This window comes from Ascoidea rubescens (assembly GCF_001661345.1).
Source record: "Ascoidea rubescens DSM 1968 unplaced genomic scaffold ASCRUscaffold_2, whole genome shotgun sequence".
In the NCBI taxonomy this organism is placed as follows: Eukaryota; Fungi; Ascomycota; class Saccharomycetes; order Ascoideales; family Ascoideaceae; genus Ascoidea; species Ascoidea rubescens.
In genome coordinates this window covers 719,108-746,327 of record NW_017962914.1, presented here as the reverse complement: position 1 = coordinate 746,327, position 27,220 = coordinate 719,108, and the positions used below count along the sequence as shown (strand labels likewise).

Genomic DNA, 27,220 nt, shown 5'->3' with positions numbered 1-27,220 from the left:
TAATTCTGAAATATCATCTTCAGTGTATTTATAAAGGATCTTTTCTTGAATTGAATCAGTGGTATCTTTATTTGTAAATAACTCGCGTGTTTCAAAAGTGGGAGTGCTTGGAACAGTTAATGAATTAACGTCAGATACATCCAGATCTAATTTGTTGTCAGTATCTTGATTTTCATAGTTATTTTGTTTATTCTTTTGAGTATTTTTGATATCTTTGGTGTCATTAATATCTTTATCAGATATTGACCTTAAAGTAAGGTCTGAATTATTATTTGTTTGTGATTTTGGTAGTGGTTTAGTTTGATTGTTATTGTTAGAATCAATTTTTTCAAGATTGTTTTCGGAATAGAGTGGAGAGAGAGGTTGAATAGTTTCATGTGAAAGTGGTGGGTTTCCATTAGATGAAGGTAATGTATCCTTTTGGATATCATTGTTATCAAATTTGATTGATTTTTGATCTTCAGGTAATTTGATCGATTTTTGGTCTTCAGATAACTGAAAGGGATTGCTGGAAATATTTTGAGCATTAGATGGTGAGGGTAGATTTGAGTGAATTAAGGGATCGAATAAGACTTCGGTTTTAGGATCAGGAATGATTTCGTTTTGGCTATGGTTTTGAATATTGGATGATTTATTTTTAAGGATATTAATGTCAAGAGGTTTAACTGTTGAATCATTTGGGATGCCAGTAAACTTTTCGAGAGAAATTAAGGAGTTTTCTTTTATATTTTCATTGACATTTTCATTATTAATTTCTTTTGGTTTAATTTCTTTTGGTTTGATATCTATTAATGAAATTTCTTTTAGATTTGGTTCGAGATTGATATCTGATTTGTGAGTATTGAGAGATTGAATTGAAGAATTTTTGGTTAATTTTTTAATTGGCGATTGGATCTGAGACTCCGCAGATCTTTTAATATGATTATCTAAAGAGTTTTGGTCTAAAATATTTTGAATTGGTAAATTTTGAATTGGTAAATTTTCAACAGGCAAGTTTTCGGAGGATGGCTTTGCACTCGAGTGCTTTCCGTTTGGGGAAAGTGATCTGGTAGATTGATCATTGGATGAGTCTTTTGTTGTAGGTTTAGTTGAATCAATAAGTGAAGTTTCAATTGGAGTTTCAATTGGAGTTTTAATTGAAATTTCAGTTGGAACTTCAATGGATTGTTCTTTTTCTGATGACTGGTTTTCGATTGAATCTTTCTTTTCTAAGTCGTTTTCAGGCAAAACCTCATTATGTGGATCATTGATAATTTTCTTTTTAATAATAGTAGTTGCAGTCTCCTTTTCAGTGGGTTTTTCAGTGGATTCGGGAATAGGGTTTCCAATGGATTTTTCAATAGGAATCTTTGCAGACTCCTTGATTGATTTCTTGATGGGATTTTCAGTGGGAGCTTGGGATCTCTTCAATTGGGATTTCAATGAGCTCATCCTTTTGGCAAGAAAAATGTTGAGTATAATTGAGACAAGAGATACAAGGACCAAAGGCAAGCAATAGAACACAGGTATTGTGAGAGCTAGTAAGAGCAGTGGAAGTCTGGAGAGATCAGATGTGTCAAACTGGTGGGCCTGAAGCGATTGAAACAACAGTCTCAAGTCGTTTAACAGATCAGGATGTACAGGAGAGTCAAAGAGCGACATGGTGGTGCAAGATACCAGAGAGTGGAAGTAAACAGTGCGATCAAAAGGGGCAAAAAAGGCAGAAGCAGCAGAAGCAGCAGAAGCAGAAGAAGTAGAAGAAGCAGAAGAAGCTCCCCTGGTTTATATCTGCTCCTCCAGACTCCGCCGCCTCGCTCCCTGTTCCTCGCGCGCCCTCACCGCGCCGCCCCACTGGGAATGCCACAGCCATGGAAATATGCAAGCCCGCACCCCACGCACAGACTCAGACAGGCACGTGCTGACTCGGTCCGCTCACATGACTCGGATCACGTGCTTCTCTGCGTTTTATGATGCTGCTGTGGATAAGGTTTTCTGTGCTTCCTGTGCTTCCTGTGCTTCCTCTGCGCTATGTCCTCCACCAACTCGCCCTCAGGTCGAGTGCTTCGACACGCTCCCAAGCCGCACATTCCCTTTACTCCCGACACTGCTCCCGGACGACGCCCCAACCGCAGCTCGCCCACCTCTAAACGAAACTCCTTCATCATCAACTCCCACACCTCCACCTTGGGCACCTCTGCCATTTTCAACAGCGAGCTCAATTCCGAGCCAAACAACGCCAATAATCTGGCCAACTCTGCGACCCCTGACAACGCCCATGCCTCTTCCTTTGTTTCCAGCGACACCTTCAGAGTCGCTACCAACAACTCCAGCAAAATCACTCCAGTGCAAATCTTAACTCAAAACAACCTCAAGTCAAATAACTACTACCAAATCAAGAACATCTTCTCCAATTTCCACCAAATCGATAACAGCAACGATCACGATTACAAACAATACATATTACTAAACAATGTAAAGTCTGTCAAAAACGAAATCCCCTTCAACTACGACGCCATCCCTGGCTCAGGCACCCAATCTGTCACCAAACTAAACAGAATTGTTTTTTCTTTAAATACGGATCTAGCAAACGAAATTAGATGGGCGCTATTGCAATTGATCCAACTATCCACTCCTCCTCCAAATTTGAACCAAAATCCAATCCAAAACTCAATTCCAAACCAAATTCCAAACACCATCACTCTCAACTTGAAAAAATTGTCCTTTTTAACTGAAAAATTGGTCTACCATTATACTTATTTTCCAAACTACTACATTCTTCCTGAAAATATCAACAAAATCAATACCCCATTCTTGCTAGAAGATTCTGACCTAAAATTCGTTCTAGAAAACTCTCTAAATTCAGCTCTAATCCTCAGAAATATATCTCAAGACATTGAATCGGCACAAATTTTATCCAAAAACACCTCTCTAATCAACGGTTGCTTGAATCTATTGAACAACAAAATCCTATTAAATAGCCTATCCATCAACAACGTCTTCAACTCGATCTTCGAACTATTCGTCTATACCCTCGACATCATAGAATCAATCTCTTCTTTTCTCTGTCCTGCTCCTCATAATGACCCTCTTTTCCTAAAACTACTAAGCTTACTTTCCTCAACCAACGACACCTACTTTATCATAATAATTCTAAGATCTCTTTCAAGGTTAATGGTTAGATCAAACAACTCAAAACTATTTGCCGCCGATAACATTACCTCTGCAATTCTAGATCAAATCATATCTTATCTTCTAATCAACACAGACCACAACTTGATTTTAACATGTCTAGACTTCTTGTACCAATACATTTTGCCTGGCGGAATAAGAATCAACAACCTCCTAAAATCAAATTTTAGATTCGTCACCTTATCCAAAATCTTACCAATGCTATTGAACTATTACCCAAAAAACAATAAAATCTTTACCAACACCTTCAACTCTCTAAAACCTTTTCAATCAACCTCTTTAAAATTAGTGCAAAGAGTCAATGAATCTGTCCCCGAAGTCGCTCAAGAATTACCTCTAGACTTGAGTGCTAAAATCAATCAACTAAATGAACCAGAAAGAGCTTCTCAATGGTTAAAATGCTGCTTTTCAGCCAATCCTGATGGCGAAGTCACCCAAATCTCCCTTTGGAAATCTTACGAAAAGGAATTTTTCCCAGTCTTTCAAGAAACTTCAAAAAAATTACTACAAGCTGTAGATTTCATTAAGAATGTAGCAAATGCTTTTCCAAACAGTGCTGCAATGGTCATCCCCACAGAAAAATCAAAAAGATTCATCATCAAAGGCATCCAACCAAGACAATTTCCAGTTGATTTCGAAACTGCAAACAACGAAGCCCTCAATACTTTTGATCAACAAAAGAGATTGCTTAAACTCAATAACGAAAAATCTTCCTCTCCAAAGCAGGCTCCCGTACAAATCAATGGTCTATTCAACACTCTAACAATCGATAAACTATCCGATATAGCAACTTCAACTTGTACTATATTAAATGCTCTAAGTAAAAATGAAAAGGGAAAGTCTTTTATAAAAATAATCGAATCTGACTTGATCGATTGTATAGGTAGTAATGCTTTCTTATTCGATAAATTAGGTGATTTACTAATTAATTTAGATATTAAAAAATCTTTATAATATACATTTGTCTTTCTCTTAATCTACAAACTAAAAATATAATTTCTATTATATTATAATATGCTATAACATAATATAACATACTATGGTATAATATAATAAAATATAATATACTAGACTGCCTTTATGTCTTCTTTCTTTTCTTGAATTTTATCATCTATTTTCTTTGTTTTGCTCTCTTTCTGACTTTTCTTTGTTTCACTTTTTGTTTTACTTTTTGTTTCACTTTTTTTTTCGCTCTCTTTTTGGCTCTTCTTCTTAACTTTCTCCTTCCAACTTGAATCATAATCATAATTGAAAATGAATGGCTCATTTACAACATACTTAAATCTACTTATCTTTTTTGGACCCCATCCATTTATATTCTCCAATTCATTCCCATTATCTTTCACCAACTCTTTAAAATTCTTAATGCCACTGTTCGATGACACAATCCTTGAAACATCACTCTTATTGATTCCTTTAATCGACGTTAAACAATTCAATAGCCGAGAATAATAATCCTCCTTTAATTCTCCCTTGATACTTATTCCCAATTTCTTATTACTACTGCCCTTATTACCACTAACCGCCGATAAGTTTTTCAAAACACAAATATAATTGCCTGCTTCCTCAAATGACCACGTTAAAATTAATGTAAAATCATTGAATATGCACACCTTCAATAGGCTCTTCAATATCTCCCAGTAATGTGTATTCCCGGAATTCTCAATATCCAATACACACAACAAGATTTTCAATACATTTGTGCTAGAGCTTTGCGCTCCAAATCCAAATTTTTTCAACCTGTTAAAGATATATTCAGGGTGTAATTTGTGGTACCGAAGAGACAAAAACAACACAAACGTCTGGCTATTGATCAAATAATCTGATTGAATCAACGATGTAAACTCAAATGGAACATTTTTAGATTTAATGGTTTGAATCAACGGATTGCCATTTTGCGACTTATTGATTTTTATCTTTGAATGCAACGAAGGAGAATTGAAACCACTACCACCACCTCTTGATCTCTTAAAGTTTTCTGCTGACTGCCTGCCAGTCCCTGACTCAAAACTGCGCTTAGAGTTCGAATTGAAAGACATTGACCATCAAAAACAGCAACAACAGCACCTCCCTAAACTCACCTTTGGTTTCACTGAGTTCAGTTTATTATATCTGCGCTGATCAAACAGGAAATGTCTGTTTTGTGGTTGGCTTCCAGTGAAATATCCCTTTTTCAACAGGTTTATACAAACCATAACTATGCTTTTTCAGCAATTTCGCTGAGTTTGTCCCGTTTGCACAACACAACTCACGATCTGGCCAGAACTCGTTCACACGCTCTAAAACCACATCACATCACTAAGAAAGATCAGTTGTTCAAAATGCCTGCTTCCATCTTAAAATGGCCTACAATCGATCATTGCTCTCTGAGAAAGACTTGAAAAAGGATTTGGACGACATTCTCTACGAGTTGGTAAACAAAAATCTCTCTAAATCTCAATTGGTGCAGCTACACTCTCTACTAATCAGCAAGAACCAACAGCTCTCTGAAAGTCTCAATGAGTATATTGATTTTAAGAACACCTCTTATTTCAATAACGACTTGAATCTAGATTTGATCAAAACAAATCTCTTAACTAGCTTGACTACCTCTTCACAATTGATCAAAATTGTCAACGACCTAAATTACTTGTCTCTAAACTTATCTTACAAAATAAAATTTCTTGATTTGAAAAGAATAAGAGTTAAAAAGACAAAGGAATTTGTTAATAATGTCCAGACATTGAAAAACCATATTGGTATCATTGATCAAGCTATTGCAAATAAAGATTGGCTGAAAGCTGTCAATTCAATGAATATCATTTTAAATTATCTCCCTGATAATTTACTTCATAACAGCAAATTTTCAAATATTATGATTCCCTCTTCTGAAATCCCAGATACCCCATCCATCTTAATAAAAAATTGGAAGGAATTTTTAAAGGGGCTATTTATAGATGAATTTCAAGTAGCTGCAACAAATAAAGACGTTTTAAAATTAACCAAATTTTTCTCCTTTTTCCCCTTGATAAATGAAAAAAAAGATGGTTTGAAGTGTTACTCCAAATTCATTTCCAATTTAATTGGTTCGAATTCAAGATCTTTAATCCAGAATAATTTGATTAATGAGGAAGTGAATAAAAGATTTGGTATATATGGTGCCACTTTAATGAGATTGTGCGAAATCTCAATTAATCTAATCAATCAACACTCAAAAATTATTATCAAAAATTATGATATTTACGCAATATTCACTATTTTGCCCAATTTTCAAAACGAAATTGACTTGCAATCGAATTTAATCTTTGATACCTTTTGGGATAACAAAGAATTGGGTAAAATTCTATCAAAAGTTGTTAACTCAACTGCCAATGGCTTTCAAATTTTAAATCTTTTATTATCCTCAAATTTATCAAATCCATTGTTATCTTTAACTACTAATCAAAATGTTAGTAATTCAAATTTAAATGTAAATCTAATCAACGATGATGATAATAATAATAATAATAATAATAATGATGATGATGATGATGATGATGATGATGATGATGATGATGAATTGTCTGCGATCAAGATTTGTGAGCTTTTTACTGAAATGATTAATTTATTAAATCGATGGTCTTTGTACTGCAGCTTTTTTGCCATAAAATGGAAGGAATATTTAAAAATGTTAAAAGACTATCAACCAAAACAATTATCATCAATCAAACAAAATAAACTAAAATTATTGAACTCAAATATAGATAATAATGAATTGATATGTTATAATAACAATGAGGATGAAATGAATGAAATAAATCAATTTTTAGTTGATCACCATTCCTTTTTATCTTCAAATAGTTTATTGTATTTACCAAAGCCTCTAATTGAATCGTCTTTAAATGCCAAAATCCAAGAACTGTATATCTCAGCTACCAATGTTTTAATCGAATATTATTTAAAGAGATCCTTGGAAAAGATTTTCAAACTTGAAGAATTACCCAAATTATCTGACTATTATACCTCAAGCACTTTATCTGAAACCGATAATACTTTTCCAATTTCTTCCATAGTTGAAGACTCAATTCTAGTTTTAAATAATTGTATAAAACTTACAATTGATTCAGGGCAACCTGTAATTTTGAAAAACTTTATAATGTTTTTATCAAAAGGTTTTCTAACAAATATATTTTTGGGTATTATAACAAAAAAGCTAATTATCAACCAACCCAAATCTGGTTCTTTAATTGACTTGAACAAAAAAATTGTTCCAGAAAATGAAAACAATTCGACTATTGCGATTTCGAGCGCTTCTAATGTTAATAGCAGTGGATTCAATCTTGCCTCCTCTATTCGAAGATCGGCAACTCCGTTAGGAAATTCTTCAATGATGGGAAATATAATGTCCAGGGGAGCTTCTGCTTTAAATTCGTTATCCAGCGATATTGATGATGAAACAAGATTATTTAACTATATTGTGTATTTAAATTCGTTGTCAAGTTTTGCCTCCTATTTGAGAAAAGTTTTAAATAACTATATTGGAGTTTCTCATGGTGGTAATCAGAATCAAGAAAAACAAAGCATATTGCAAAAATCGTATTTGCATCAAAATTTTCCCTTTGGTTCTGATTACGATAAACTTGAAAATATCATCCAAAGCAATTTGTTTGAAAAATTTCTTGATGGTAAAATTGATAAAGAGATTCTTAAAGATTGTATAACTATATTATTTAATCAATGTTTCAAAAACAAATCTAAGATGCTTATTAATGAGTATTTCAATAGTTCCAATTTTTTAATATCACAATTCACATCTTTGAATGAAGAAGACACGATATTGTTTAGCTTTGTAAACAATTGGTCTTCATTGATTCAACCATGTACCAAACTATTAGAACCGACATTGTTCCAAGACTTGTTAAGAAAAATCATTAGTTTGATGAGCTCGTTAATGGAAAAACGGATCTGGGCATTAAATAAAAAGATCAACTTATATGGGGTGATTGGTCTTGAGAAAAAAATCTCGACTATTATAAATGAGCTAACCAAGTTTAATAATTACATTATGAGGAATGAATTTACTAGAATTACACAGATAATTATGATCATGGGATTTGATGATGAAAATGATGAAATTGGGATTGACTGGGTACTAAGTTTAAACGAGAGAAAGAAAGCAAGAGGTTTAAGAGTAGATAGAAGCTAAATTATTTTTTGTCCATTAATTTTACTAAGCAAAACTTTTTTTTTTAGTGCAAGTGTAGATTTGTTATTAAATATTATAAACTAACGTGATTATAATGTATTCAAGAAATGGAAAAAAAAAATAAAAAAATAGACTATTAGAATCAAAGATTTTTAAAAATGTACGTAAGGGATTTCATAAATATTGCTATGATAGAAACAATTTTAGTAGCCCACCAAACGTGTTGTATCTGGAATGGACAGACAGAGTAGTGAAAGTCCCAAAGCTGCTTTTCAGTGTTAAATATACCAGTCATCAAACCAGTGTTTCCGTAGTATTCGCCCATCATCGATCGAACAGTGACTTCTTTGATATATCTACTGGGGTTGGTGATATTCTTGCTAGCTATCCAAACACCTGTATCGATATCTTTGCTGAAATAGTTTTCGCACCCTTCGTGATCATGGCCAGTTAATATCATTCCAGGCTTTCCATTTTTGAAAATCGTATTGAAAATGATCTGGGTCGATTCATTTGATATGAAATTTTGAGCACGAAGAAAGCCCAATTTATATGGCTCTCTTTCAGAGCTTGTCTCATCATAATATTCAGTGTATGGGCCATCAATGCATAAACCTTCTCTTTTATAAAAAGGAATATGTGTTATCAAAACCGTCGAGCCATTGAATTCTCTCTCATCTAGTCTTTTCACAAAGTCCCAAGTTTCCTCAAGAAATCTGTCCACTAAAGGTGGCCCTTCCAAAGCCATTGTATTTAAAACCACTAATCTCCAGGCATGGGAAGTGTTCTTATTATACTCAATCCAATAGTTGTCTTTTCCAAATAATTTCTTGTATCTAGCCATATGTTGCCATGTTATATCGCCACTGTAGCCAACATCATGGTTTCCAGTGATATTTATAAACAATGCATCCTCTCCTGGTTCTGTCAAAGACGAATTGGTCCAGTCATACACGTCTTCATAATCATACTCAAGGGTGTCAAAGGGAATGTTTAATGTCTTTTCGTAGTAGTCCATCCAGTCGCAGTGATCATGGTTGTTGATGAAGTCAAGAACATATTCAGTGTGTCTTTCAGGCTGGGGAAATAATCTCGTCAAAAATCGTCTTGTTCGATTAAAATACTCGCTGTCTAAAATCCATTGAGAAGAAAACAAATCTCCCATAACTGAAATATGGGTGGGCTGCAATCTTTTTCGCATGACACTAGCAATATGGCCCAAGTAATAATCATTTCCATAGTTATCCAATCTCTTTTGATAAGGGGTATCAGGCCAGTTGCCATTTATTTGAGGATCACCAAATGCGAGCAATCTAATGTCTCGGACTGGTTTTAGCTTGTTGGCAGCTTGTTCTTCATCTTTTAAATAATACTGGTAAAATAAGTCTCCAAAATAAGGAATATCACTGACTTGTCTCTGAAAGAATCCTCTGTCTCGATTGATAATCTCTCTTTTCAAGGATTTTTCAGTCACCCACGAACATTCTCTGGCACTGAAACTTGGGTAGGTGTAGATATAGATGTTCATCAGCACAGCCAATGCTATGATCACTTTGGAAAACGATCGTATATACCCCATTTGCAAAATCCTTTCTTGTTCTTTCAGCCAAATCAACGAAATATCTGACGATTGTGTGGATGTGTTAGTATATATACCAAGTTCTGGCAGCTGGAAGAAGAACAGCCATTGTGAATATTTCACCATCAAAAGCGAAAACGGCGAAACGTGGTGGAAGCCTTTACATTTTAACTTTAAGGGTAGATCAAAATTTTAAATATTCACTAAACAACAAAAAAGAATTAAAACAACTATATAAAGAATACATGGAAAACAGATATTATAAAGCTATCAAGGTCTTTAATTCGTGCCTCTCCAGTTTCCCTGCCCATAGCTTGGCCTGATATGACTGTTGTGAGCACCATATCGTTGAAACGACGGTTGGTGGTTGGTGGGAGGAATAGCATAGGAATTGATGTCAGGAGCAGCACTCCTGTTCATTCTGTTCTTCATTAGCTGTTTGAACCCATTTGTTAGCTCATCCACAGACGAATAGTTGTAGTTGTCCAACAAATAGCCATCGGGAACAATTTGAACGTGAATAGTGTAGACTTTGGAGTTAACGTTGGTTTTGTAGAGCAACAAAAACCATCCGGCGTGCTTGTAATCAAAGCAGAAAATATAGCACCCTTTGCTAGGATTCGTCTTGGAATAAGCATTGAGAAAAGCCTCCACGGTTTCTTTTCCTCCAAGCTTGAACTTTTCATGATTGACCATTCTATCAACATTTCTTGAAAGTTTTTTGATATGATTTTCAATCAAATCATCTAGATCGGAATACTTGGAACTTCCAATGCTGTATATCTTTGTACCATCTCTTTCTCTGCCTTCCACAACATCTAGATGCTGGAAAAGGTCCTTATCAACTTTCCAAGTAATAGCCAAATGATCTTCGCCTTTAGAGGATGGTCTAATCACAAATTCCCCTCTACTCAATCCTTTGAGATACTCCACTGCTTCTCGTGCATTTAAATTCTGGAAAAAGGCATGTCTCACAAACTTCTTAGCTCTTCTTTCTGCATCAGCTCTCCTACGTTCTATTTCTTTATCACGAGCCTCAGCATCCACATCCCATTGTTCATCTTCTTCTTCATGTCTTAAGACATCATTGAGTGTGGGATTCTTCACATCTTCCGCCAAAAGACTACCTTCGCATTTAAAACTGTCATAGTTGACCTCCATTATTTTCACCTGCACTGTTTGCAAAGGTCTGTATATTTCATGAACAGATGAAGATTCTTCTATTTTCATTCTTTCTGCATTCACATTACAATCAACCGAAAATGCAGTTTGACCCGAAATAAATCGCGAGTTGACATATCTTATTTTCATTGGAATAACAACACCGGGATAAAATGTATCTTCAGTTTCTCCAGTCAACGCTGTGAAAACCTCAAATTGATCCATAATATGAAACCCGCGCCTGATTTCTTCATAGTGATTTTGAAGCTCATCTTTGATCATTTGCAATATAGTCTTCTTCTTTTTTTTATATTTCACTTCTAGTTCCTTGGCATATCCTTCTAAGATTAAATCGTTTAATTTGTTGGCTCCCTCTTTCATCAATTGTCTAATAGGATCCACATCGAAGAGATCTTCCTCGTCCAAATCTAAAGCATCTGTTGCCATTTTCCTTGCCAACTCATAATCTTCAGGATGAATTCTGGTTTCATCCAATATATCAACATCTTCTTCAGAATGTTTATTAACCCTAGTAGTCTGTATAACCTTCAAAAACGAAGAACAATTGAAAAAAATATTTTTTGTAGTCAATTGATTAAGAATTAATTGCTGTCTATTCGACAAATTATACTCAATTTTCTGAAGAGATTGTAGAAGACCAGACGCTTTTCTAGGTCCTAAACCACAGACATATTGTAACGCTGCAGCAACGTAAGGCTCTCTCACCGCTTGATTTATATCGACCCCCACCATATTCACAACATCAACAAATGATGATTCAATAGCTTCTCTTAATCTGTCTTCAGTTAAAAGATTTTGATGTTTATAGAACGAAATAGCTGTTATGTCATTTCCCAAAGAGATGTATTCTAATAATGGAGATTGCAAGTAACGACACAATGCTGTACAATATCTGGCAAGAGTAGACTTTCCAGGATATTCTTTCTTGGCCCTGATAGACAGTTGATAAAGCTTAGCAACATCATCAGGAACCCAGATAACCTCTATTATTGGCGCCTCTCCTCCTTCATAAGATCCAAAATTTGCTTCTGGGTTGCTGCCATCTACTCTTAGACCTTTGTCTCGAATTACTTCCTTTATTACATCAAATAATTGTTTGGATTTTGCATTATATCCAGCAATACCAATTATATCGGGTTTCACACTTTCTATGAATGAGGCAAAGGAATCTGCAAAAGCAGCATCTCTTAATGGATTTTCTCCAAATTTAGCAAAATTCTTAGCTTCCCCGAACTCGTTCATGTAGGCAGCAACAATTGCCTCATTACCAAAGTTCCCTTCTCCACAAGAGATAGCTACGCACGTAGGAACCGTTCCAAATACAAATCCAGGGGGTTGATATGGCGCTTGGTTTAACTTTCTAGTCACTTCTTTTCTCACTTTGAAAAATAATAGTTTTTCACATTCTTTTCGCAACTCTTCTTTAATATGGAGAGACACCAATGGTTCCAATTTTTTCATCATCAAATTCAAGCAAGCTCTTCTAAGCTCATTCCAGGTATTTGCAACCTCTGAAACACCTTCACTTGCAACATATTTGTTGAAAATATGGATAAGCAATAAACTTCTGGAAACCAATGTAATATGGACATCAACATAATTCAATGATTCTGCTTCAAGCATCCTTAAAAACAAATCGGGCTGTTTGATTAATTGCGACATTGTTTTTTTGATCGAATACTTAAAATCCGCATATGGAGAAGTTTTGTCAATTTTGACTTTACCCTTTTCTGTTAGTTTTATATCGACTGTTGCAAATTCGGAGTAACCATCCCTAACAACAGTTCTTAGTCTATTTTGATAAAACATTTCATCGGCATAGATTTTTTTAACAGCTTCCATTGCATACTCTGGGTTTTTGTACAAAGCATTGGGTTTTGCACATATTTCTTTGATCATATCTTGAGGTGATTGGGGGGCATCTTCAACAAAATGAACTCTTGCATCATCTTTATTAATGTTATCAGCTATTTGATGAGCAGAGATGTTCATCGACTTTACCACGTCGTAAAGCTCGTTGTTTCTAACTCTCTCATACAAACTGAATTTTGTATGTCTTCTTCTTCTAGAATTTTGTTTGGACAGAGAAGCTTCTTTTAATTCTTGAGAATAATTAAATGACAAATAATCATATAAATCTTGCAATTCGTATATTTTATTAGCAGCCAAAATAGACTCTGAGAAAATAGGATCATCTTTGTTAATCATTTTAAATAGTCTTTCAACACTCTTCTTTTTGATTAGAACATTGTGATATTCAATATCTAATTGTAGAATTCTCCATAAATCATCTTCAGACAACAAGGTCTCCGCCGCTGAATGAGTATTTTCGGGAGAGTAGTCATCGTCGTTTTCTTCATTTTCATTATTACCAGATTCAGAATAAAGTAGATAATCTGACCTATGAGTAAAAATAAAAGGTATTTCCAATTGATCTATACAAATGAATTCTAAAACATGACCAACAGCCACAATGAAATGAGGCAATAAATGAGAATTTGAATCAAAAAAAGAGGTCTTTTCAGAGGCAAGAATATTTGCCACCCATTCTTTCTCATTTGCAAAATCAAATGTAGACAATTTATAGTCATTTATATCACCGAGTTTTGATCTTAGTATTTGATATCTTTCAGGTATGTCTTCAACACGGATTTTGTTATCTTCCTCTGTAATCATTTTTTCTTTCAACTCACTGGGCTCGAATATGTCTGTCAATAGTGGAAGATTTTTTTCTTCATCCTCTTCTTCATAGTATTCATCGTGATCGTCTGCTTGTTTTTCCATTTCTAAAGCCCATGAATATTCTTCGCCGTTTCCAAAAATCTCATATAAAACATCTAGATTTTCTTGATCAATTTCATCATATTTTGCATTTGGTTCGCCAATCATTTTCAAATTTTGTCTACGTTTGTTGGGCACTCTATTGTTCCTTTCAATTTCTTCTTCAGAATAATCATTTTCAATAAAATCATCAAATTCACCTTTATCTGGATGTCTTCTTGAGTATGCTTGAGAAGGAGCCTCATCAGGTTCTTCTATTTCACTCAAATCATCATCATCTGAAAACATAGCATCTAGCCCATGTTTTTCATTACGCATGTCATCATCGTCGTCGCCACCAGCTCTTTTTAGACGCTTTAGCCTTGAAGTTGACGATCTCGCAGGAACACCATTGTTTTCCATCACCAAGTCCAAATCATCTTCATCTAGTCCATCGTCGTCATCGTCATTTCTTGAGCTTCTTTCACGATGACGTTTATGCTTATGTTTGTGCTTATGTTTCTTTTTACGTGGTTTTGATTCTTGCTCGGATTCAGATAAGTCAGCGTCATCATCATCGACAATAAAGCCATCTTGCACCTTCCTTATTTCTTCTTCGTCGTCTTCGTCGTCGTCTTCCTCTGAAGAATCGATTATTCTGTTTTCGTTTTCATCTTCATCACTTCTGTGTCCTAAGTCATCTTCGTCATCGCTACCAAATTTTGACATTGTTATAGCAATCAACTAATTACAGTAATACAATTCGAATTCCAATAAAAGAAAATGATTGTCAACAACAACAGTTGCTCAAGTGGGTTGGACAGAAAAATTTATCGCTTTGATATCTAATCCTACGATTTCTGGCTCTTCAAAACACACCGGGTAATTTTGAGAAAAACACAAGGCTCCTGCAAATAAAAAGCGCAAGGCTTTCTCTCGCTCATTCTGCTTAGTCATCACACGTGCACAGAATTTTGGTAATTGTTTTTTTGCTCCGTCCTAATTCTTTGGTTTTAGAGTTTTCTTTGATCTATGACACGAAAATAGTCTCTTTTGTCAAACGTTTCTCAGATGTTTGTGAGAGTTTTGAAAACTGTTTTTTGATGTATTAGAGATCAGGGTGTGCTATTTATGGCTATAAAGTCTACATTGTGAAATAGGAACTGTGAAACCAGTCTTTTTCTTTTTGGAGCAAAATGCTTTTCATAGATCACATTAATCCGCTGGATTTAGGTTATCTGATATCTGAGCAATTGCTTTCTTTGGATTGAAAAAAAAAAAAATTATTTTAAATTGAATTTTTAAACCAAAGTAACGAGTATTTTTTCAATATTTTTTCAGTATTTGGTTTTATTTCAAAATTAAAGGCAGTAAATAGATTGTGAGAGTACTCGCCCCAGTTTATTCTAAATTTAAATTTTGTAATCTGGTATGATTTAAACTTTTGTGGAATAAGCAGTACTTTGGCTGGAAATCTTAAAATTAGTCCATGCAGGTTTCATCAGTTTTAATACTTGTGGAAACCCTTTTTCCAACGCGTTTTTCAACATCTTTCTCAGTATTTTCTTGTTTTTAGTTATTTCCATCACAATTTTGTTTTTGATCTGTTATCACAACAAATGGTTATTTGGAATCAATATAGTGGTATCAAAAACGTAGTTATTGAAGCTGTGTTTTTCATATTTATCCAGATAGGTTAGTTTAAATTTATAATTTGCTGACTTTAAAATTTCCAGCTTCAAGAAGCATAAGCAAATTAAATATCGCTTTTCCTTATAATTTGTGCCTTGACTATCACATAAGTTTTACATGTTGTAATTACACTCTTAGAGTTTGACAGTATTTTCTTCTGTATTTCCCGAACCCTAAATTTGATGATGGTAACTAAAGTTGATGGACAACTCTGACATCATAAAGAGATAGATGTTAAGACAATCAACCCAAACCACCCTAAAGATCACTCTTATTGTCTGCAGGTTTATTCTGTTTTCAAGCTTATTCTTTTTTATATCTTATTCTGCTTTACTTGTTTTGTTTTAAATAATAAAAAAAAAGTCAAAAGAAGTAAAATAAAAAAAAATAGAAAAGAAACGTAATGTCTTATTTTTTGTGGCAAGAAGGTCTACCTTGACTATTGAAAGCGTTTCTGTCATGTTGACAACGCATTTTTTTATTAATCCATCAATCAGTAATTCATTTGGATTTGTTTTTATTTTTATTTTTATTTCTGATGGCTATTAGAGATATTTTGCAATTATTCAAAGCTTGTTGTTTTTTTTGAACCTGCGTTTGAATCTGTAGTTAGTATATTTCAAGTGTATAAATGAGATAACTCACGAATGAGATAACTCACGGTTATTAGACATACCTTTTATCTTCAAAAACTGGCTTTTGAACAAATATTATTTTAGAATGTAAACTAAATAATCAATGGCTTTCTGAAGATATCAAAAAAAAAATTTAATTATTCAGAAATATCTACACAGATAACAAGACAACAATAAACACCAAACAAAGATTAGATTGTATTTATGTATAAAAAACCGTAAAATATAACAACTTAAAAATAATTTATAAATTGATTTGTTTTAGCAGATATAAGAAAAAAAATTTTGCGTTTTCACAATAAAAAAAATGTGAAAAAGAAAACAAAATGACTGATACAATCCAAATACAGTCTGTAAACAATTGTTTTGTTAGTTGGCTTAACAGATTCCATGATAAAAACGTGATTATGCAGCCGCTTGCCGTTTTATATTTTCCTCTAAGAATCTGAATAAAAGGGAACATTGTAAGGTCATCAAGTCTGATATTGCTGATGAATAAGAATAGAATAAATATTGTGTTGCTTTGTTAGAATATCATGAGATTTCAATTAGTTGTTACACCTTCAATTCACTAAAAGATTTTCAAGATGTATGATGTAATGGAATATTCCGCTATTAGGGGTAAAACCTTTGAATTCAGGTTATATATTCAAACCTTAATCAGAGCTCTTTCAGTTGTCCTGTTTTTGCAAATTCAGGATCCAGGAATCGAATTCAAAGGTTTTAATGAAAATAAAAGACCAAAATATAAATAGCTCAACTTCCATTTAACTTAATTGAAAAATCGTATACTTATAAGATAATAAATAGGTTTTATGTTTCAATAACTATTTTTTTTGTGCTTAACAGTAGTTTTCTCTGAGAAAGTTCAACAAAATATTGCTAATTCTTTAGGATTGTCATGTCCGTTGAACTTTTTCAATACAGTTTTAGAATATGTAGGCAGAAGCCAAAAAGCAGTTTCTGTTGAAGCATTAAACTGCACAATTCCGTCCGTTATGATTTATGTTTGTTGATATACTATACTGAGATATTCTGTCTGTTCAATGCAAGTTGGTTTTGCTGTATGATTATGTGTAAGTCTGTTTCCAAATATCAGTTGAAAATTTAAACTTTGTTAATTTAATAAGCTTTCCGTTGAAAACTTTTACTTTTTTCCGCTTGAAGTTTATTTAATTGGTGTCCTGTTTTTACAGACTTCCGCATATTGAATAAAATGCTTTTTAGTTTAAACTTTTACTTCCAACCGTCTTGTTGCATTTCTTTAACAATAGACGTAAAGCATGCAGCTCTGGGAAAATACCACTTTTGTTGTAAATATAGCCCAGATTCAATAATCGTCATTTTTATCATTATGTAAATAAATTTCTGAGAATTATGTAATTTTTTGTATTATGTAGTATTGAAGAGAGTGTGTTTTGAAAATAAAAAAAATATATTTCTTTATCAATTATTTGAATTCAGCACAGCTCCAGCCTTAGAGACTTTGCTACATTTTTCACTTACACTGCGCTTTTGTTTTGAATGCAATTTTCTCAAAAAAGAAGCTATGTATCTTTTTTCTCAACCCAATATTTTTTTTTCTTCCTTTTTGGATGCCAGACAAAACTCACACGACTGAAATCGAGCTGTGGAAGGTGCTAAAACCTAATTTGCAGCGCTCCTGACGTTCTTTGCTGTTTGATTCGGTGGAGGACACAAAGTCGAGGGTGTTTGGATGCTGATTTGCCTAACAAATCGCATTTATTAAAGGTCTAGACATGTTGTTTGGAGCGAGGCCAAGGGCTGGGGTTTAGTCTTACAAAGAGGGCCTTAAAGAACAATAGCATGAAAACACCTTTTTCACAATCTCTGTGCGACTTTCTTGCAGCTGATTTGCTTTGCAATGCACCACTTTCAAGCAGACTTTCCAAAAAGGAAATGTAGTGAACGTGAAGGTTATAAAGACCTATATTATATGTTTTGTGGGAAAATAAATATCAAGCGGTTTAAATTGAATTATATATAGAATTTAAAAATATACAAATCATCTTCTGCATGATTTATGATTAAAGATAGTGTGATTCATTATATAAAGCAAGTTGTGAATGACCAGAATAAAATATAATCAAAATACATAGTATAAGGATAGCATAGTTGGAATAAGACCATAATATTTCAAAGTAGATTTTTGAGTAAATAAATCAAATCTTAGAACATAACAATGAGTCAAATAAAAAAAATAAAAAAAATAAAAGAAACAAAAAAACAAAATGTGAATAAATGATTAAATAAACCACAATGTGATTTCGTTTAATGTTGCTAGGAAATGATTAGTAATATAATTGATAAGAAAAATGAAAATTGAAGTGATAAACATATGATTAGTAGTGAAAGTAATAGAAATAAATTAACTCTGTAAAATATAAGCAAAAAAAAAAATAACTCAAACAGAAAGATTTTTGGCCAAGAAGATTGTTTTGAAACTTCTTTCCAAGTGGTTTTTCTCAATGTCCCAGTCTAACATTCTGATATCATTGTATATGATTTCCTCAAATGAGCCTTTTAAAATGTGGATTTTCATATTGGATTTGTATCTTGGATAGGTGATATTTTTTTTAATCCACTCTGGTGAACAAAACAATTTATCTTTGTCAATATTGTTTATACCGATATCACCGTTAGAATTCAAGCTTTGGTTATCATTCAAGTGTTTGGCAATAGCTCTATAACTGTCATTGTGATTGTCATTATCATTATCATCATCATCATCATCATTATTTTTATTATTATCATTTTGTTTTTCTAAATCAATCAAGTCTTCAAAGTAAATGCTCAAGTCCTCTTCAATTGGTTTAAAAGTTTCAAGTTTTATTATTTTGCTGTTACAGTCTCTGATAACTTTAACAAAAGTTAATTCTTCAATTTGGAAAATATCCAATAGTGCTTTGTAAATGTTATTTTGGTAAAGTTTACCACAGTCATCAAAACGAAGATGTCTGACTCTTGGATATTTGTTTGTATCTTCATATCTATCAATGTTAACAATACTCAAATTACTTTCTTCATCAAGAGCTCTGTAATAGGGTTGCATATCAGATGGATCACAACCAGAGGGCCTGCCTAAATGAAGAAAATCAATGGTTTGTTTTTTAGTCAATGAACAAAACAATGATTTTAAATTATTGTGTAAAACAAATCTAGCTTGCAAGCAGCTGGTAAATGGTCTGCCTTGAGGGCGTTTGCTGCCAGTTCTTTTTTGGATTGAAACAGCGCTTTGATATGGTTTGTAGTGTCTTTTTTTAGCTAGCTTTAGTGCAGGCGCATTGAGGTGTTGATAATTTAAGCAAAATTTTGAAACCAGATTATCCTTTTTATTTTTTGCACTTGTTCTTACTTTTTGTTTTGTTTTGTTTTTTTGTTTTGTTTTTGTTTTTTCATTGGTGATTTTGTGCTTGGTATTATTTGAATTGCTGTTATTGTTATGATTTCTAATTTTTCTGTTATTTTTATTATTATTATTTGAAAAGCTATTGAGTACGGAAAATTTTTTGGGAGCAGCTGCAGATCCAATTGAAATTGGATTGCTAATTGAATAAGGGTCATTATCTGTAGCAATGTTTTTGATACTCCTTTTGCCCTCAGTATTGTCAGCATTGATATTAAAGTTATTATTAGTATCATGGAATGAATGAGCGCTGCCAACAACTGATTTGTCAATGAGTTTAAATTTTTTTTGGTTATTTTGAAAGTAAGTGTAGTTTGAATTTTGCAAGTCTGTTGGAAAGTATGCCAGTGTGTCCAATATCGGATTTTTAATGAAGTTAGTGGTTGAAGTGCAAATATTTAAAGAATTGAAATTATTATTAGTTTGGTCAAAGGAGAATTTTAAATCCTCATTCTCATTTTGATTTTTATTTTTATTGTTAATAAAATTGTTAATATAATCGTTATTATTATTATTATTATTATTATTATTATTATTATTATTATTATTATTATTATTATTATTATTATTTTGAAAGTAAAATTGGTTATCTTGATTGTAAGATAAAGTTAAAGAGTTATTTGAAATTACTAATTTGCTTTTAGATTTTTTAATGTTATAATCGTATTTTTTAGTTAGATTATCCGAACACTTGATGAAATTATTAGAAAAATTGTAAAATTTTTGGTCTTGATGAGTATTTTGAGCGTTTTTATTTTCCTTGCCAATAGTATTGGTGTTGAAATCACTTTTAACAATATAATCATTTTCAACAAAAATGTAGTTGGTTGGGGAGGATGGGATGCTTGAGGTAAAGTTACTTAAGGAAGATGGAGAGCTCTCAAGTAGAGGATTGGTGATATAAGGGGGAATTGAAGAGATAATGGAGGATGATGATGAATGAGAAGAAGAGATGGGAGATGATAAAGGAGATAGAGATGATAGAGAGGGTAGAGAGGGTAGAGAGGGTAGAGATGATAGAGATGAGAAGGGAGATAGTGAGGATGACGATGAAGACAAAGACAAAGGAAAAGAGGAAGACAGAGATAATTTTTGAGAAGAAAAAGGAGACAAAAAATAATTTGGAAATAAGTTTAAGGATGTAGAATTGGAATTGGAATTGGAAGTTGTGGATGTGGGTGTTGATGAACGAGAAAAAAATCTTGGAGTTAAATTTTGCTTGGTATCAACTTTGTCATCAAGATTGAAAGACTTTGAAGTGAAATCAGTTTGGATCTTCAAGTGATTCAAGTTATTTATATCATTTAGCTGACATAGTTTTTCATCTTTATTCAAAAGATTTTTAATTTTTAGAAAATCTTTAGTAGCCATATCAGGTAATTAAGATACAAACTAGATATAAATGATGGGAGATGTGGAAGCAGAAAGCAGATGTGTTTTTGTTGGAGATTGGGAAAGCAGAGAATGTGTATCAAAGCAAAAACTTAATTAACAATTTAAATAAAACTATCGATAGTATAAATGAATAGAAAAACAGATAGAGATGTCAAAAAAAAGTTTAAGGAAAAAGAGAAAGAAAAGAAGGAACAAAAAACCAGCAGCAATAGCAGATACTTTGAGTGTTTATATATTGTTTTTTTAGGGACTGATTTGGATTGAAGAAAGAAATAGAAAAGAATTGAAGGAATAACAAAGAAAGGGCTACTAAAACCAAGATTCGGTTATCAAAGTTAAACTAAATTGGTATGTTATCAGGATCAAGAAGGAATATTATTATTATTATTTCATGTTTTTGTTTTATATAATATAATTGCTTTGGCTGAAGAAGGGTGTTGAACCTGGAAGAAAGTAAAAGATAGTTAAATTAATTACTAAGAAGAGTATGAAATAGTTACTGATTATTATTCAACAAAAAGGGCAAAACAAATAAGTGCTAGTTGTATTTGGGACAATTTACTTGGATCTGATGTCAATTTAAGGCCAGTTTCAGTAAATTGGTAATTTTTGAAATATTATTTCAGCATTTTGATTATATTTTTGTGATATTATTCAAAATATTATTTAATATATTACTTGGAATATTATTTGGAATATTATTTGGAATATTATTTGGAATATTATTTAATCAATTTATCACTTAATTGATTAATTAATTAATTAATAAAGTAAATAATTAAATTACTTATTGATTGATTGTTTATTTATCTACTTATTAACTAGGTAACCGTTCGTTAGTAAAACTGGATAACACAAAAGAAACTGCAAAACAGTATTAAAAATACAGTGCCATTTCGAAATAAAAGAAAAGCTGCATCATCCAGAACTTGCATAAAATCCATATAAATCCTGTTTATAACGGGTATCTCTGTACAAAGTTTTTGAAACTGGGATGAAATTCAAAATGGAAAATAAAAGGCTGTGTTAACCGGACTGGTTACGAATACAAATCACCAACTTTGTTGTTTCCAATCTGAGTATACTTTGTTTCGCTTCCATTTGCTGAGCCAAGAATATAAACACCAATGGCTAGAAACTCAAACTCTTAATCAAGGCAACTTTTACAGAACCCAAAGTGCAGTGTGATTTGGAAAAAATGAAACAATTACAAAGTCGGGATTCCTCAAAGGTACTTTTATTGGCCCGCTCCCGTTTGGTTTCTGGTAACAAGCAGAATTTGATATCTATTAGGTAAAATAAGTAGGATAATTAGGGTTTGGTGTTAATGGAATTGTTGATAAGGATGGTTGGAAAGAGCTAATTAACCAAGGATAAACTACTTTTCTCATCAAATGAAATTCAAATGCAATGGAATGGATTAAACTTGACAAGTTGTGAATTTCATAGTGGTGAAAGTGTCAACAGAAAGACGGATTTGAACAATCAAAAGGCAATTCCCCTAGTTGGACAATAAGAATACAATTCAAAAATTAAAATTTATGATTTTCTGTTTAGAGCAAACAATTTTCCATTAGTATTATTTCAGAGTAGAAGGCTGAACTTTGAAGCATGAAGAGCAGAGCGAGTGTTTTCAACAGAATGGCACAAAGGTCTGAGTTTATGGGCTCAAGAATTTCCACAAGCAGCAGTGTTTACGAATTGATTTGAGAAATATTTTTGTTTGATGCTTGTTTATCTCTGTTGTTGCACTCTTTTCAGCAAATATGTGAGATCGATTCCCAGCGATGGATATGTTGAGATGGTTCAAATCCCGATAAGAGGTGTTTCCAGGCCGGTACTCAAATAGGTCTGTAGCGTTTGTGCGTATTCATGCATGATGACATACGTCCGCTATACACACTACACACACCACACACTACACTACTAGTGTTGAAGTTTAATACATACCACGAGTGGGTTTCGATTCCGATTTAACTATTTGTTTTCAGTGTTTTCCATTGAGCTGAATTTCGACTAGCTCTTTGAGGAATCAAAGCTTGAAGTTGGTGGTTTTGTGTGGTTTTTATGATTTTTTCTAGCTCATCTTTAATTGCCATTAGAAGTGATTAATCAACAAGCATGGAACGAGCCTGAGGTGAATTCGATGTGTTGAACGGTGTTGAGAAAACAGGTACTGGATTTTAGTAAATTGGTGCATTAACTAGTGTATTAATTTTTTTTTGCAGAATTTTTACAAATGTTTGCAATTTTTCACAAGTATTTCACAAATATTTCAATCTTGTTTTGTATTTCTCTGTTAAATGTACAATTAAGCGCTAAAATGGAGTAATTGTATAACTATATAATGGTCGTTACCCAGTTTTCTGAAGACCGCACATTATATAAGCAGCAAACTTTGTGATCGCGTTTAGGATAATTATCATCCAGCATTATTCGTGCAATTGGAAATGGTGTTTTGTAGAATTTGGTTTGTTTGTTTTATTTTTAGAGCCTTTTTTGATGGTTGGAAGTGGTAAAACAGGTATTTAATGCTGTCTGTTCATATAATTGATCTGGGCAGAATAGAAGTGTTATTATTTATTATTTCAATGTGTGTTGAGAATTTGGAATTTGTTGTATTACGCTTTTTTAATGGATTTGATACTGTATTTTTTCTTGATTTTGGTATAATTTCGAGGTTTTTAGTTTTTTGAAAACTCAAAACGGACAATTTCATTAATAGTTTCTTTGTCAAAAAATAGTTTTAAACTGTTTCAAATAAGATTTGGTTAACATTATATTGAAATTTTTAAAATAGATAGATTGGAAGGCAAAAAAAAAATAAAGAAAACAGCATCAAGGCAATTCTTTTGAAAGGTAATAAAATTGATTTAAACAATTAATAGTCCCCTTTGTTTTTCTTTTTTTTTTCTTCTTTTGTTTTATCATTATTATATCATTATTATATCATTATTTTAGATTTATTTTAGATTTATTTTTTGTTTTTAAATTTTTAAATTTTTATACTGCAGTTTAAGACTTTTTACGATCTTCACGAAAAGCTTAAAATTCTCGATCCCTACCTGTTGATTTTAGTTTAAATTTTAATGTTATTCAAAAGAAAAAAAAATATTTATTTTGGCAATATTTTTTAACACTGTTGCATACAATTATTCTGATTTTATAATATGGCTAATTTATTTTGTATTTTATTTCGAACAAGAGTAATAACCATATATTAATACACGATTTGCTTTATATCGTGATCTATTCTATCAATTGCTATTAAATAAAAGATAATCAAAAAATAATCGAAAAATAATCGAAAAATAATCGAAAATTGAATCCCAAATGATTTTAATCACGCTTATTTCTTTGTGTCTAGTCTAAGTCTAGTATAAAAAAACAATTAAATGAATATCCAATTAATATCCAATTAACATCTAATGAACACATTTTAAAACAACTTTTCAACTTTTCAACTTAACTCCATCCCTAAAAGTTTCATATTAACCTCACAAATAATAAAGAAATACAAACATACCAAAATCAGATTACATGAAAAAAGATAACAGAAAAACAAATTGAGACAGCACTAATATAACGCCAGACAATATCAAAATCAAATTATTGTTCTTCTTCGTTCTTTTTTGTTCTTTTTTGTTCTTTTTCATTGTGAATTGAAACTAATTACTTAGTTTTAGACCATATAGAAAGACAATCACGGCTGATAACAGATGAACTTAAAAACAGCAAATAAAACCATCAGCCTTGGTTCCAAAACCAACCATTGTGAGTAAAATGAAGAAAAGTCATAAGAAAACAAATTGAAGGATATCAAAAATCATAGCGGAGACTGTATCAAGTTAAACCAAATTATATCAGATTATATCTTCTTCTGGATATCCCATGTTCCTGGTGTGAGAAGTCGCTCTGGAAGATCGACAGGTAAAGCACATGCACAAAGCCATAAGCAAAATCTGCGCTATTGCAACGCTAAACACAACCTCAGGTGACTTCTGATCTCGGTGAACACACATCTCTAACTTTTGAAATTGGCTCCAGGTTTTGCAGATGCGAAACGCTGCTAGCAGCTCAGGCTCTTGGGCTGCTGTCGGATTCATCAAACAATTTCTAAAAACAACAGCTCAATCAAGGAAAATGTACTGGCTGTGAATTGTTTTGGTGATCTCAATTTTCTGCTCAGGATTCTGGCTATTGCTGGAAATCTCCCTTGGATATCGCGACCAACTGGTTGAAAACGATCTTTTTTCCATAGCTGTAAACAGCACCATCACACCCGCTTGCTATCGGTAGAAGGATCAAGCTCTTATCCATCTGTTTGGTTATCTGTGAAGGCTCTGATATATCCTTCTTTGACGGCGATTGTGAAGACAGACCCACTTTCTCTGTTGTTCACGGTTAGGGCTTCTAAATAGGGCATCATCTCCTGACCAAGCAATCTAACTTTTATTGTTCAAAACACCAGAGCACCTAAACATGAATTCATTTGAGCGATTGCCCATTTCTCTGTTCTTTGTAAAACATTTTTCCAGGAGAACAGACAGTTGAGAAGATGGTTCTTTCTGCTGAAAAGCATTGGTAGGAAGAACAAAGCAGCCAATCACTATTGTTTTCCCTCCCTCTGTGAGATTGCTATTCTTCAAGCACGCTTATAAGACCACTGCTGTGGTACTGTGTGTCTGAATGCATGCAAGACGGTTCCGTACATTCACCGGGCAACTCCTAAAAGAGCATTCAGTAGGACGGGAACAAAATCATCCACCAATATATATACCAATATATATACCAATATATATACCAATATATATGGATATATGAATGAGGACGACTGATACAGGTATCAAACATTGCACAACACACAACACACAACACACAACACACAACATACAACACACAACATACAACACACAACCTCTAGCATGGCTGCACGTTTTCCGTGTCGGTCAAACAGCTGATGTTGCTGTTGGTTTTGCTACGGCTGGTCGGCTATTTCCAGGCAAATCATAGCCAGCACAGGCACCACAGGCACCACAGATTTCTGGCTAATAGAACGTTCTCCTCAGAAAAGCCTCGTCGGTTTTGCCATCTGGATATGTCGATTGGATACACTCCTCTTATATCACCATCCTGCAGTGGATGGTTTGGCATTCCACTATCAGGAACTATGAAGTGCTAATCATGGCGTAATTGTTACCACAGACAGCGGCACTTCTGTAATCAATGTCGTCTAAAAAAAACTACACCTGCATGCATGATATCTTGGGCTTTTATCTTTTTTCCACTGATAAAGCCCACTAGAAGGAGCTCAGAAAACCAAATGAATCCGATGAAACCGTTGCTCTTCGAGTAATAAAAGCAGTTATCTGCTGTATTTTGATTGGCTGCTAATACACTGGTTCATATATAGCCATCTATCGTTTTTTTGCTAGTTGATTTCTGTGAAAAACACATCCAAATATCTATTGTTATGTTTGTTTTTTCAAGTCTCTGTTATGCGAACATTTTTCGTATATATTTTTGAGACCAAAATCAACAACCTAACTTTGAAATTTTAAATCAAAAACTTAAACTCTGAGATCAAGAATTCAATTAAAAATACAATTTCAATTTCAATTTCAAATCCAGAATTAGAGTTTCAATGCAATTTTTATTCAAGTAAACCAATTTCACCTAACAAATGTAGTTGGAAGAGCATTATCTGTAGATTGCATTTGATTTATCATTTTCTATTATTATGATAAGATAATAAAAGAAAATTTTAATGTATCAAAGATAATAACCCGATTGCAATTGAGTTTTATCTTTTAATTATATTTATCGACCATTGCAAATAACTGAAGTATCGAACTTTAAGATTTACTTATTTCGTAACTGAGGAAATTTCAAAAATTAAGTATACCCTCTACAATTCAATTCATTTATTGTCATAAAACAATAATTAATTAATAAAAAGATAAAAGAATATGTCAACTTATCTTAACTCTACAGTGTAACAATACAAAATAAAACAATAAGAAATAAAACAATAAAAATTAAAACAACAAAAATAAAATAATAAGAAATAGAATGATTAATTGTAATCGATTATAATCAATTATAAGTTCGTGCTAATGTTACCAACCAACACACAAGCTATTGCTAATTACTCAATTGTAAAAATTCCATTCAACTTTTTGGTTTTGATGTGCTATTTTGTAAATACTCCTTTTAAA

The 27,220-nt window shown here is 32.8% G+C and overlaps 6 protein-coding genes across 6 annotated transcripts; 2 read left to right on the top strand and 4 right to left on the bottom strand.

The window, feature by feature from the left end:
* Positions 1-2,820: 2,820 nt before the first annotated feature.
* RSC9 (Rsc9p) lies at positions 2,821-3,786 on the top strand (the record flags this gene model as incomplete). The annotated part of the gene is made up of 1 exon (XM_020189644.1): positions 2,821-3,786. A coding segment is annotated over one exon (966 nt), but the record flags the coding sequence as incomplete, so codon positions are not given.
* A 620-nt stretch (positions 3,787-4,406) lies between these two features.
* On the bottom strand, positions 4,407-5,105 carry RAD10 (DNA repair protein RAD10; the record flags this gene model as incomplete). The annotated part of the gene is made up of 1 exon (XM_020189397.1): positions 4,407-5,105. A coding segment is annotated over one exon (699 nt), but the record flags the coding sequence as incomplete, so codon positions are not given.
* Positions 5,106-5,509: 404 nt separating this feature from the next.
* COG4 (Golgi transport complex subunit COG4) lies at positions 5,510-8,332 on the top strand (the record flags this gene model as incomplete). The annotated part of the gene is made up of 4 exons (XM_020190317.1): positions 5,510-6,616; positions 6,722-6,816; positions 6,988-7,497; positions 7,537-8,332. The coding sequence occupies 4 exons, from the start codon at positions 5,510-5,512 to the stop codon at positions 8,330-8,332; spliced, it is 2,508 nt and encodes an 835-aa protein (XP_020049231.1).
* Positions 8,333-8,356: 24 nt separating this feature from the next.
* TED1 (Ted1p) lies at positions 8,357-10,006 on the bottom strand. The gene has a single exon (XM_020192660.1). The coding sequence runs from the start codon at positions 9,909-9,911 to the stop codon at positions 8,475-8,477; it is 1,437 nt and encodes a 478-aa protein (XP_020049230.1). The 5' UTR covers positions 9,912-10,006; the 3' UTR covers positions 8,357-8,474.
* Positions 10,007-10,063: 57 nt separating this feature from the next.
* On the bottom strand, positions 10,064-14,680 carry SPT6 (chromatin-remodeling histone chaperone SPT6). The gene has a single exon (XM_020192659.1). It carries the CDS (start codon positions 14,580-14,582, stop codon positions 10,191-10,193), a length of 4,392 nt encoding a protein of 1,463 aa, XP_020049229.1. The 5' UTR covers positions 14,583-14,680; the 3' UTR covers positions 10,064-10,190.
* A 3,805-nt stretch (positions 14,681-18,485) lies between these two features.
* ASCRUDRAFT_125531 (uncharacterized protein) lies at positions 18,486-21,243 on the bottom strand. Its single transcript, XM_020188938.1, has one exon. The coding sequence runs from the start codon at positions 20,976-20,978 to the stop codon at positions 18,606-18,608; it is 2,373 nt and encodes a 790-aa protein (XP_020049228.1). The 5' UTR covers positions 20,979-21,243; the 3' UTR covers positions 18,486-18,605.
* Between the last annotated feature and the right edge of the window lie 5,977 nt (positions 21,244-27,220).

Coding starts and splice junctions, on each gene's coding strand:
- TED1 (XM_020192660.1), bottom strand. CDS start 9,911: ATGGGGTATATACGATCGTTTTCCAAAGTGATCATAGCATTGGCTGTG.
- SPT6 (XM_020192659.1), bottom strand. CDS start 14,582: ATGTCAAAATTTGGTAGCGATGACGAAGATGACTTAGGACACAGAAGT.
- ASCRUDRAFT_125531 (XM_020188938.1), bottom strand. CDS start 20,978: ATGGCTACTAAAGATTTTCTAAAAATTAAAAATCTTTTGAATAAAGAT.